The sequence below is a fragment of the Microtus oregoni genome, unplaced genomic scaffold, assembly GCF_018167655.1.
Source record: "Microtus oregoni isolate MIOR12 unplaced genomic scaffold, Mior012 000017F_ref0000208, whole genome shotgun sequence".
Lineage (NCBI taxonomy): Eukaryota > Metazoa > Chordata > Mammalia > Rodentia > Cricetidae > Microtus > Microtus oregoni.
In genome coordinates, this window is record NW_024543076.1 from 29303347 (window position 1) to 29316389 (window position 13043).

The following is a 13043-nucleotide window of genomic DNA, read 5'->3' on the forward strand; positions in this document are numbered from 1 at the left end:
AATAACACCATGGGAGCATATGGCAGAGGCCTAATCATCTCGTGGCAGCCTGGAAATAAAAAAGAAGAGGAAGGGTCTGGGCCTTCAAACCTCTTCAGGAGCACACACCCAGTGGCCTGACTTCCTCCCTTTCTTTTCTGAAGATCTTATCACTCTCCCGTCACCTCCACAAAGAACTGTCCAAGACTTAATACATGGGCCTCCAAGGGACATTTAAGATTCAAATGGCAGCAACAGGACAGTTTTCTAAAGACGGATTGAGAGCACGGCCCTGATTCTTCTTCATGATCTCATATTTAGCAGTGGTTTCTTAATATTTAATGAAGTTTGTGATAATGTGTGTCCCTGGGGGTATTCTCTCAATTGCTATCTGTGGTTCCAGAGAATCCCACAAAGACTCCATCCCTCTCTGGCACAAAACAATGCCACTAGTAACTTAGGACTGTCAGCATGTCCCATTATTGAGCTAAGAGTCATAACTGGGTTTTAATTATCCCGAGTCCTTTGAAGTGATAAAAGCTGAAGGAAGGAACTTAAGAAACATATTAACTCTTCTAGAACCAAAGGGCAGGGCAGGGCAGGAGTGTAGCTTGATTTCTAACTCAAAGAAGGAGAGGGAGAGGGAGAAGAAGAATAGGAGAAGAAAGGAAGTTGGTTACAAACAAAAGGAACTGACTTGTAAGTTGTTTCCAAGAGATAGCGAGAGAGGTGGTCTTCCATCCTGTGCACAGGAGAGGCAGCCCCACGCTTCATAAGCATGAGTGAGAGGCTCTGATTAGAGGAAGCAATGGGAGAAGGGAAGAAGAAAATATGGGCATTTTTTTCTTTTCAAAAATTGTTTTGGATCAACACTCAATCTTATTTTGCAGCATGCTAAGTGTCAGCGTGTTACAGGTGTTCTGCACAGCGGCTGCTGAACGTGATGTCTGCTGACTAAGCATGTCTGTAATCAGGGCAAGTTCATAGCATCCTGAGTGCAAGTCTGGTCAGATTCTGAGATGTAGTGATATGATATTGGGGATAAAACTTAGCATTCAGCTAGAAATGAATGCCTAGCTACTTAGAGGAAGAAACACATTGCTGTCCTGGCAATGCTGTTCCTAGCACGGTGTAACACTAGTACCATGGCAGGGTAGGTGACAAGCTCTGTTCCTTTCAGTGCCACAAGTAGATTGCATTGGGTGGCCCTGCCCTGGAGTACCTGCACTGTCTGTGCATTGTTAGAAGCAGGAATTCACTGGCTCTCCTCCAAATATCCTCTGCTGCCAGTGTTTCAGTGAGTAGAACCCAGCAATGTGTATCCACACCCCCCCACCCCCACCCCAGGAGATTCCAAGGACTTTGAATTTGAGAACAACTGGCCCACAGTTTCAAATAAGGACCATAACGACATACTTCTGCTCTAGGGATGATGGGGGCTAAAAACATGTCCAAGCGTCGATGAATCATTTTATGGTATGAAATACAGGTAGAAATGAAGATGGGAGAGGCTTTTGAAGAGTGTGTGCTGAGTCTAGCATTCACGCTGTTGTAGCCCACTCTGTTTGGCTATTTTCTACCGTTGTTTCTCTAGCTCCACAACACCAGGGCATTTGAGATTATCCTTTCTCATGGTTAGTTTGGAATATCACCAGGGCTGTCCCTTCTGCACATAGCTATGGTGTGTCAATTACTGGTCCACATTCTGGATCTATCTGCCTGGAAAATCTGGTGTAGGATTTCCCAGGTATGGTCAAAGTCAACCCCGATCCATGCATCATCTTCTGAATCTCATTTTGTGTTGACAGATGTATGCTTTATCTGAGGATAAGCAGAAGAGACCCAATAGCAAAGACATTTATCTTCCATGTTCATTTCTCTCAGATTCGATTTTAAAATCCTTAAGCTTCTGTCAAAAAATAATTAGCAGCCCAGATAAGAGCAACCATGGCAACTACATGCCTGCCATCCTACATATCTGTGGGAACCATAAATTTGACTGGAGAGACACAAGGAGTTTGCAGGCCCATATCTCACTTTCAAGAGATAGGACGCTAAAAGGGAAGCAAGAGGAAGAGGCGTGGCTTTTATCTCAACGTCATCATCAATCATTAAGTTTTAGAGGTTAATGCTCAGTGCTTTTTACGGATTTTCGAAGAAGAATTTAGTAAAATCTCTAGTGTAAATGGGACTATTCCTTTGCTTGCTGTTCTCCTAGGGAAGGAACTTTGTCTGAAAACAATTATGGTCTGCCTATACTATCATGAGTGAGAATGAGGCCACAGCATCCACAGATGAACTCTAGGAGGGAGATTTGAAAACCCTAATGTGCGAAAGGGAAACCAAGCCATGCTAGGCTTTATTTCTCGGTGATGGAGATTCTGAGGCAGAGCCATGACTAGGGTATAGGAATGCTATTGAGAGGATCTGGGTGACTGCACCCAAAGGCCAAAGCCATGCAACCAAATCACCTGCAAGCAAGGGGAACTGGAGTAGATGAAGAAACGCTGAAAGGTGGAGAAGCAGGTTTGGAAAATGAGTTTGGAAAAGGGCATCAAAGTGATTTCTGAAGAGCTGGACTGTGCTGACACTTCCTAGGACAGTGCTGAAGGGTTTTTGTTCTTTTTTTTTTTTCTTGTAGAGTAGGAAACAGACCATCAAAATGCAGGATAAATCTGATAGTTACTCTGAGGGCTACAAATATAAACTCCTCTGCAAGTCTTGGATGCTATGTGTGGAGAACACAGGACCTGGGCTCTGACTTTAGGAAACCTAGGATGTCAATGGGGCAAAGATGTAAATACACAGAGATCATGCCAGATGACAGGTCGGGAATGTAGACTAGAATTTTACTCTTGAAGAATATCAGTTGGGCTTTTTTTTAAGGCATCAAAATTGAATGAATAGCAATAAATTCTTAAGATTTTCTTCAAAAACAAAAGCCAGAGAAATATGCTAGAATTCCACAATGGCAAATTAACATTGCGAAAGAGAATAAAAGTAACCCTATGATCTCTGCCATGAACGTGGCTTTGGGAATTCAAAACAGCCTTGTTTATGGAGAGAATGGTTTTCCACTTCTTTAAAGAAAGTGCTTCAAATGGTTTTAATTTGAGTCCCCTGATTTAACTGATATCTGTCGGGGAAGCCATTAGTTTGTCAATGGCAGAGAAAACTCATACTGTTCAAAGTAACAGCGTTAGATTGTATGTCCCATCCTGGTATTTTGGGGGTAAGATTTTGTAACTCCCCACAGCTTCATACACTTGTTTAACATCTTCATGTGGGTATCTAACTGTCTCTCTGTATTTCTACCATCCAATCTAAAGTGTATATGAATAGTGTCGTTTCCCAAACTGAATTCTGATTAGTGTCCATCTGATCTCTGTCAATTTTCATATCTCAGGCAATGAACAGACTTTTGGTTATGTTGCTCAGTGCTCTTCCTCCATTGAGAGTAGCTCCCTCCTTTCTTTCAAGCCACACACTGACATACCATGTACCTGAGAGACCGTTACAACTCCATGTGTTATCCAGAACCGGCCCACACCCTCATTGCTACACTCACAGAGGTAGGTGTACCCTCCTCCTCAGAGTTTTCTAGCCTTTGTGTGTCTCTCACAGCATCACGGGCCATGCAACCCTTGGTAACACACAGATCCGGTCACATCACCCTGCTTCACAGCTCTACCGTGGCTTCTCTTCCTTCCTTCCTTCCTTCCTTCCTTCCTTCCTTCCTTCCTCTTTTTCTTTCTTCCCTTTTTTAGGGAAGAAGATGTGTTTATCTTTATATCTTTATCACATGAAGTTGTAGCTTGTCCAACCTGACAACACCAGAGTTCTCTGTGACAAACATCCTCTTTTTCATACTGTCCTCCACCTGACTAAAGTCATTGGCTTGAAGATACTCAAATGTACAATTTCTTCATACTGGAGAATCATTTTTCCAGGGGTCTAGCACATTCTGTTGCTTCATGTTTTAGTTCAAATACTATATTTGAGAGCAGCCCTCCCTGTATACTCCTCTTCCACACTGGCTTAACTTTTTCTTTCCTTTATATAAACTGGATTTCTTGCTTGTCTGTTCTTCATTTCTGGTTATTCTAATCTAACCTCCACAAGGATGGGAATTACAGTTGTTTCTCCTCTGTCTCCAGCTTCTGTGCCAGCAAATACCCACAGAACCCTCATCCATGCTCTGCTCTTCTGTTTCTGGATTATTTTTCAAGATTTCCAGATGACCTCATTTATTCCAGCCGTTCAGTGTTGTGTCATGTTGTTGTTGTTACAACTTTATCACTTTTGGCATATCAGACTCTCAGGACCTCCTTCTATGTTAAGTCCTTCTCCTTTTTGGGTTGTAGTCAATCCAGGTCTGCCATCCTTGCTCTCACTGAAGATGTCATATGTCTTGGTATTCTTACATTCTCCCTCCTCTTCCATCCCAATTTCTGTCTATCATTTCGCTCTTACTCTTTCTTTCATCTGGAGAGAGTATGGGGTTATCTTAATACCCTGCTCAGATACTGCTTGCTGTATTACAGCTTCCTCAGCTACCGTATCTTCATGAGTTCCTGCTTGCATTAGAAGTGTTAGTTAAGCATTCCAGTAATTATTCAGATATGACAAAGAAGCATCCGATGAATACCATTATGTTCAGCGAGTCCGGTTTTATCCCATGATTTTTCAGACCTGGGCCAGCTGGCCTTGGTGAGTTCACGATAGAACATCCCCATTGTCTCAGTGTGTGGGTGCAATTGCCTATTCACTACAGCAAATGGCAGTTATGCGATACTGGAGTATGTGCACATCATGGCTTAAGAGAAGTCAGTGTCCAAGAGCCAACCCTGACTGCATGTCTGTGAGCCAATGCTTTGATCATTCAAGTAGTTGCATCTCACTGAATTCCTCAGAGCTCCATGTGGGATTAATCCATCATCACAGGGCTCTGCTTCTATTCTGCATATCCATGTCCTTCTTTCCTGGGTTACATAAGCCTTGGTGCAGCCGCCTCTGTCTCATTCTGTGCATCAAGATGGGCCAACAAAGAATTACTTGACCCAGGATACAGGCAGGATGACATTAAGGATTTCTCAAGGACATAGTGCTATAAATAAGTGGTCTTCAGAGAATTATTACCTGACATCTTGATCATATCTTTCTTTACTTCCAAATTGAAATAATCACTGTAAAATATCTCAGAAATCTTCTTAGAGTCTGTAATTCACCAAACTCAGTTAACCCAAATTCTGTTAAGGTAGGTTTTAGGGACAAACTCTTTTCCAGAACTAACAAACACAGACTTCTTATAGACAAGTAGACAGTGTAGCAGAGTTGTCCTAAGGATCAGCATAGATGCTGAGATTTCCAGAAGAAACGCTTTTGTAAAGGGGAGAAATCAGAATGAAAAAGCCAGACATAGGTCACATGACGAAAGAGGAGAAGGTAAAGCTGCTAGAGAGAACAACACAGTGTCAGAGGACTCACAACAAAAGATCTTTGAAAAAGGGAAAGCAGTTGTGGGTTATAGATTACAAAACCCTCTGGAGGATATACAAGACGATGGATTTGCAGGCCCAAGCAGGGATTGTCCAATTGAGGGATTCCCATAATGTGCTGAGGAAACCATAACTCGTCTTGCAGGAGACAAGAAGCCAATACAAATGGGAGCTCTTAAACCCTTTTGAGTCAAAGATTATTTTGAGAACACACTAAAATTATGGCCCCTTTCTCTTTCTATCTCTATTTTTCTGAGGAAAGAGGTCATAAACATTTAAAACTCCTCATTTTCTTCATTGTAATTTATTGTGCATTCCCCAAAACCTTTCCATGGAACCACTGAAAATGCTTATAGTATGGTTCCCCTGCTGAAATATTACATTGTACAGAGCCAGAAACTTCCTAGTGTGAGCAATTATCCCATGGTGATTGAGACCACACTAAAGCACCTTGAACAGAAACTGTGAAAGCAAAGGTATTGAATGAAGAATAATGGAGCTTGACTCCAAGTACAATACATAGGAAAGAAACAATAGCAACATGTGTTAGACAATGTGAGAGTAGTGTGTATGTGTGTATGTGTGTTCATCAGTCTATAGCTGAAAGAGAAGTAAGCTTGCTCACATCCCGTAGGAAGTGATAGTGGAAATGTTCAGAATGAATGACAAGGGCAGGGTGGAGGTTGATAAAAACAAATTGAAGAAAAAAAGAGACGTGAGACAGCGGCTCCCCATCACCAGCCCAACTGATAAATTCCTTCTTTGTGAGTTGGAAAATAAACAATGAAGATGATTGTGGAGCTTGTGTGTGAGGAAGAAATGAAGGTGTTTATTCCAGATGAACTCATTTTTTTTCTGAGTGATACAGAAGAAGTGTTGTTTTTGGAAAGTCCTTGGAAAAAATCGAAGAAAGACAGCCGAGAAGCTTAACTTTAGAGTTGGAAACCATCGCTTTGTACTCCCAAGCAGTAGAGAGTCTTAGTGTCATCAGTGTTGTTCAGTTTCACAGGAGCGCTAGATGACAGATGAGTGGGGGTGGAGTCATCTTGGTGGTAACAGGGGACTGCAGGAGATGGAACCGAGGACACATGAACTCCAACTGAGGAGGGAAAAATGACAATAAGGAAAACAGAATAGCTAACAGGGACATACAACTAAAGTCATTCTGGGAAAAAAAAAAAGTGTTAGCAGCAATGGCATTATGTAAAAGCACAAAGGCCAGAAGTATTTCCAAGGAACATGGATTCAGACAATTCTAACACCAAATGAAGGTGAGACTCATGTCATTGGTTTAGGGATGATGAAGCAAAGAAAGTTCTCCAGATCTGAGGAAATCAAGGGTCCTTGAGATTATCCCATATGCACCCCCATGAAAACTCAAATACTCCAGATATTCGGACTGTAGGGTTTGAAGAAGGAAACGGAAGCCCTTGAGTAGTCTTTACCACCAGAGAGCAGAAAGGTTTATCTACACAGTCTTGAGTAGCCTGGGGTTGAGGGACCAGGCAGTTTTCTTTGGAGAGGAGAAATGTAGTAACACCACTTTCCTCACTGTGCTCATGCTAAGCACATGCTCTCATTGAACTCCACCTCCTTCTCCAGCAGAAGAGCTTCCATGTGACAAGGGAGTGGAGGCATCCTGCACAGGGGTCAAAAGTGTAGAGAAGTTTCTTTAATATGAAAGAGCGGTTTTAGAAGGCAAAAGAGTAAGGGCCTGGAAAGTCTTGAGGTAAAAGGTAAAATAAAAACAGTTCGACGTTTTCAAGGCTGTATTTCCCGGACTTGTCCCCATAACCCTTGTTTGCGCAGCAGCTCCTAACCTCTGACAACAGTAGCGCTGTGTGGCTTGCAGCCTGGGGAATATTGGCAGAGCAGTCAGGCAGATCACTCCCTGGGGAAAGGTGCCAAGTCACAGCGAATGGCTTCTCAGGCATCTGGAGGGCAGTGCTTGGACAGAGATGAGCTAGCTTCAAGGACACCCGATTTGCTGGGATGTATGTATTCATGGCTATTTGTTTGTTCAACTCAGCTACACCAAGGACTCTGACATCCAAGACAATTAGAGTTGCCTTTGATCCTTGCAACATGTGCTTCATCACTGCTCAAATTAATACATACCAAGTAAGCATTTACTTCTCCTGACTCATCAGATGAGAAAAAAAAAATTAACAACAAAAAGTTTCTATTTATTTTTATTGTATTTTTGGTTTTCAGTTCCTCAGACAGGTTTTTTTTTCAGGCTGGTATTGAACTGGGGATCCTTTGTCTTTTTTTTCCTGTGTGCTGGGATTACAGGCTCACATACATTTGCTGGGACACCAGCTGGGCATAGATTATATGTCTTAATTCTTTTCCTCTTTGTTGGTAGTTTAGTTTCCTTTTACATTTTAACCTTCTTGTTAATTACACAAGTATGTTGAAACATTTGTGAATATTTTTAAATGTGAATTTTCAATTTTTTTAATTATGTGTCTAGGTGTGTATGTGCACATGTGTGTATGGGATTCCCTTGATCTGTAGCTCCAGGCATTTGTTAGTCCCTCACTGTATGTTCTCAGGCCCCAAACCCGGGGTCTCTGCAAGAGCGGGAAGCATTCACAACCACTAGGTATCTCTCTAGCCCCTTGTGAATTTTAATAATGAATATGTTTATACCTTTAAATATGCAATATGCCTTTACACTTTAAAAAAATAATTTTGGTTGAATAGTCATGGAAAAGTGAGTTCAAAAAAAGAGAGAGAGAGTCATAATATCAAAAAAAGTATTTGATGTTATGGGTTATCAAAAATATTTTTCTTAATTTGTTTACACAAATTGTAAGAGGGAAAGTAGTGAGGGAGGTTTGAGGGAAAGTATAGTTCATTAATCATTTTAAAACATGAATTTTTTGAGGTAAAACTTATTGAAGTATAAAAGCTGGTGGAAAAATATGCTATGGGGAAATTCTTCTTGGCAAACTTTAAATTTTATTAATTTGTGGGTGTGGGTTTTCACATGCCATGGCACCCATGTTGAGGGTCAGAGGACAACTTGCAAGAGCAATTTCCCTTCTTTTACTATATAGGTTCTGAGAACACAGTTTCTGAGAGCTTCATAAACAGAGTTGAATATGGTCTTGCCAGGTATCATCTCTCTGTATAAACATAAGGATACACCAGCTGGGAGATAACCCTCTGCAAAGGACCTACCCCGTCTTCTTCCACTGAGAATCCTTAGTGCCTTCACCAGCACTGGGCTGTTGTGCACAGCAGGATCCTTCTTCCTACCCCTGACAAATGGGACCCTGGCATTTCTACTCGCACTGGTTGATGTGGAGGAGAAAGTGTGTGTGTGTGTGTGTGTGTTTGTGTTTGTGTATGTGTATATGTGTATGTAAAACCTCTGAGCAATGATAAAAACTTTCTCATGGGTACAGGACTCTGAAGTCAGCTGCACTTACTTTCCTTCTTCTTAACAGATTTTGTGTTTTAGTGAAAATATTTGCTGTAAATATTTCTCTGCTCAGGCTAAGACATAAATGCTCTAGATTCTGGAGTCTAACACAGTGGTTCTCAACTTTCCCAATGTTGCCACCCTTTAATACAGTTCTTCATGTTATGGTGACCCCCAACCATAAAACTATTTCATTGCTACTTCATGACTGTAATTTTGCTAGTATTTTAATTACAATGTAAATATCTGGTATGCAGGCTATCTGATATGTGACCCCTGAGAAAGAGGTCACCACTCACAGGTCGAGAACAACAGATCTAGCATAACTGTATATCTAAGAGCAGATAGAAAATCTTTTCTTACAGATTAGAAAAAGTAACAACATGGGGTTAAGATGAATTTAGTGAAAGTTTATGCTTGCTTTGAAGAATCATGTTTGATTTCGGAGTCTAGAGGTCTGGCATACACTTCTTAGTTCGCCATTTAGCCAGGTTGCCGTTTCTAATGATGCTTTGTAACTGTTTAGGCTGCAAGGGGACAATCTAATGGAAAGGACAGATGACACACTACTACTTCATTCTCCAGAGGAGATGATACCAGATTCACTGGGTAAGTTTTAAATCAAATGTGGTTATCGACGCTTTACTAACCCTTATAATTTACAAAAGTATCTTTCCCAAATTGTCACCTGTACATCCTGCCCAACTGGCCGTGGAAGGGCAAAGGAAGATAGGAATCCGGAAGTGTGCATTCTGAAGAGGCAGCTATATGTTGGCTGCTGTCAAAACTGTGCCCCTAATCCTATCAGTTTAGAATGTCGTTTATCCCTGTTGGCTCTATAGAAAGTGAAAGGACATTGTGAGTTCCTTGAAAATTGGCATGTCTCATGCTCCCATTCTCATGGCACTGGTCTAGTTAATATTCTTGGAGGAAAACAGCAACATCTTACTGGAGATAACACACAAATTTTCTCTCATGTGCTAAGTTGGTGTTAACACTAAATATTACTTGTTTCTTCTCTAACACAGACTTAATTTTTCCTGAAGAAGTCTGATCTGTGCCTTTCTCCTTCTTTCTCACTAGTAAAATACCTTCCTTTCTTCTCACTGTACCGTGTCTTAGCTTGATTTCCTGTGGCTATGATAAAAATACCATGGCCAGAAGCAGTATGGGGAAGAGAATGTTTATTTTGGATTACATGTAAGGAAGCCAGGCCAAACACTCAAGGCATGAACCTGGAGGCAGTACTGGAGGAGAGACCGGAAGGAAGGAATGCTGCTCAATTGCTTGCTCTTTGCTGCTTGCACAGTTACATTTCTTATATAGCCCAGGCCCACCTGCCTCAGCATGGTATCATCTGCAGCAGGCTGTGCCCTTCTTAATCAAATATTAATCAAGAAACTATTCCCCAGACATGCAAAAAGGCCAATCTGATGGAGGCAATTCCTCACTTGAGAGTCCCACTTTCTAGGTGTCGTATCCTGGTATATGCTGCTGTTATAAGTCTCTGACCAAAGCTACTTTATCTCAGTTTACACTTCCAAGTCACAGTCCACCATGCGGGGAAGCAGAGACCATGGATGGATACTTCTTACTGGCTTACTTCCCATAGCCTGCTCTGCTCAACTAGGACCATACGCCCAGGAGCATCACCCCAGAGGTGGACTGGGCCCTCCCCTGTCAGTCAGTAACAAAGAAAATGCTCTGCAGACTAATGTGATGGAAACAATTGTTCAGCCAAGATTCCCTCTTCCTGGGTGACTCTATTTTATATCGAGTTGTCCAAAACTAACCAGTTATGCCTAGGTTTTGGGTGAAGTTGACAAAAATCTATTGACAGCCAGCACCACAGATGTTTACTTGATTGTCTTTCAAAATTAATAGTGTTTATTCCATACCCATTTCTATAGGATGCAATGCAAACTCTATCACTTAGCCTGTGAAGCTAAATCTAGAGTACTTCAAAATGCTTGCAGAGCAAGGGGTCCATGCAGTACTTCTCCAGTGGCATCTAAGATGCTCTACTGCTGTCTTCGCTGTCTGTATTCTAGCCAGACACGTCACACGGAATCAGTATCATTAGAGAAATCACAATAGGAAAATATTTTCCTTATTCCTGAATGGACAATGTCCTAAAGCAGACACAAAAGTTTATAACCACTAGAGATTCAATGAAACAACAATGCACTATGCATTCCAAGAGCTAGAGAGAGGGCGTTGAATGATTTTTACAACAAACAAATGAAATAATGAATGCTTATAAACATAAATATTTTAATTTCATACTTACATTTCACAAATGCTTACTGAAACAAAACAAAATATTCTGTACACTTTTCATGTTATAATTTACCATTTTAATTAATTTAACTTGAATTAAGATTGAGGTTAAAGAGCGAAAACTTCAACTATGGGAAATCAGGAGCCATGGAACTGAGGGGATTGCTTAGTAGGGAAATTGTTTGTTGCCTATATATGAGAGCTGAGTTCAGATCCTTGCCCCCAACATATACACACTGGGCAGAGTAGTGCACACCTGTAAACCCACCTGTAAACATCTGTGCTGGTGAACCAGAGAGAGAAGTATCCCAGAGACTTGCTGATCAGCCAGTCCTGATAATCAGTGAGCTCCAGAAAAGGGGGAGACACTGTCTTCAACAAAAGTCAGATGGGAAATGAAAGAAAAGGACTCTAGCCTCTGACCTTTGGAAACATCTGCACAGTGCATATACCTGCATGCATACTCCATACATGTCAACATGCGTGCCATATACACACAGCTTTTAAAAAGAAACTTAAGAACTATTTGTTCAAAAACACCAATTAATGAAAGCCACAAATTAATGAAAGTTATCTGTAGTATAGTTTTCATTTACAAAAGATGAATGTTCAAATATGAAGATCATCTATAATGTAATAAGGTCAACAAATCCACTAAAAAATCATCAACAGATTGAATAAATATGTCACAGAAGAGTAAATACAAATGTCAAGTATATGAAATATGCCCCATTACCTTAGAAACCAGGAAAAGTCAAGTGGTCACTATTATAAAGTGTTGTTCTATAACAATTTTTGGTGTTAATTAAGAAAGCTGACAAAAAATACTAGCAAAGACAGGGATTTACTTCCAATAGGTGGTGGTGTCTAAACAACTTGAGAACAGTTTTCTGTTATCTTAACATCTTGAATATTTATAGAATGGAAACCCCTGAAACCGTGTATCTAAATAAATATTTTCGAGAAACCGGCTTTATGCACCCGGGCACGAGGGCAAGCCTTGTTAGAACGTTCTGGATGATGAAATTAATGGGCTATGAACTTGTCACACTGTAGGGACTCATGTGCATTTCAGCTGCACACACAGGATGGATAAAGTCAGCAACGAGCTGGCAAATGCTTAGCAAAAACTGGTTTGCAGAATGATTTTTTCCCTGCTATAATACATCCCAGCCACTGCGCAGTTTTGAAACAATCAACTGGAAACAGCAGTTGGTTCTCAGAAGCTGCTATGAGAAATTATGGGGTGCCCCATGGATTGAGACTAAAGATCATGAATGTTGATTGGACAAAACTAAGCCAGAGGCTGCTGTTTTCATGAAGTTTAAAATAAGGAGATTTCTAGAGAGTGTTCTCTAGGAAAGCACACATAAGTAAAAGAACCACAGTACAAGATGGGAAGGATTGACTCAAAAGAGTCGTTTTCTTCAGGATAGGGGGAAGCTGAGATATGATAAAGAAGGAGCCCAGAGGCAGATGAAGGCTTTGGGAATGCTCTGATTCTTAAAAGTGCTCACAAGCTGGGGTGTTCAATTATTATAATTTATAAGTTAAATTTACTGTGCATTTTATTCATAGAACACCTTTTATATACTTTATTTGAAAAGTTTGTGTACATATAATTTCATACATTGACTATCACCTAATAATAATATTTAAAAATAAAATGATGCAGGAATATAAACAAATACGGGTATCTACTTACAAAGAAATCATGATTGTTTACCTGTGTTCAGATCGGTTATAGTACTGAGACATGCATATTTTCAAGCTAGTTCTTAAAGGCTGACAATGGAAGCAGAGTTCTAGGTGACTATCTAGAGGTCCACATTGGTCATTCAGTAACACTCATT

The 13043-nt window shown here is 40.7% G+C and overlaps 1 protein-coding gene across 8 annotated transcripts in view; it reads left to right on the forward strand.

Moving 5' to 3' along the window:
• Window positions 1-13043, forward strand: part of CUNH8orf34 (chromosome unknown C8orf34 homolog) — a 381887-nt gene that overhangs the window by 285956 nt on the left and 82888 nt on the right. For all 8 annotated transcript variants that reach the window (XM_041667625.1, XM_041667630.1, XM_041667629.1 and 5 more), the window contains one exon: window positions 9437-9519. In XM_041667625.1, the coding sequence (XP_041523559.1) occupies window positions 9437-9519 (83 nt within the window). The remainder of the gene's footprint in view (window positions 1-9436; window positions 9520-13043) is intronic.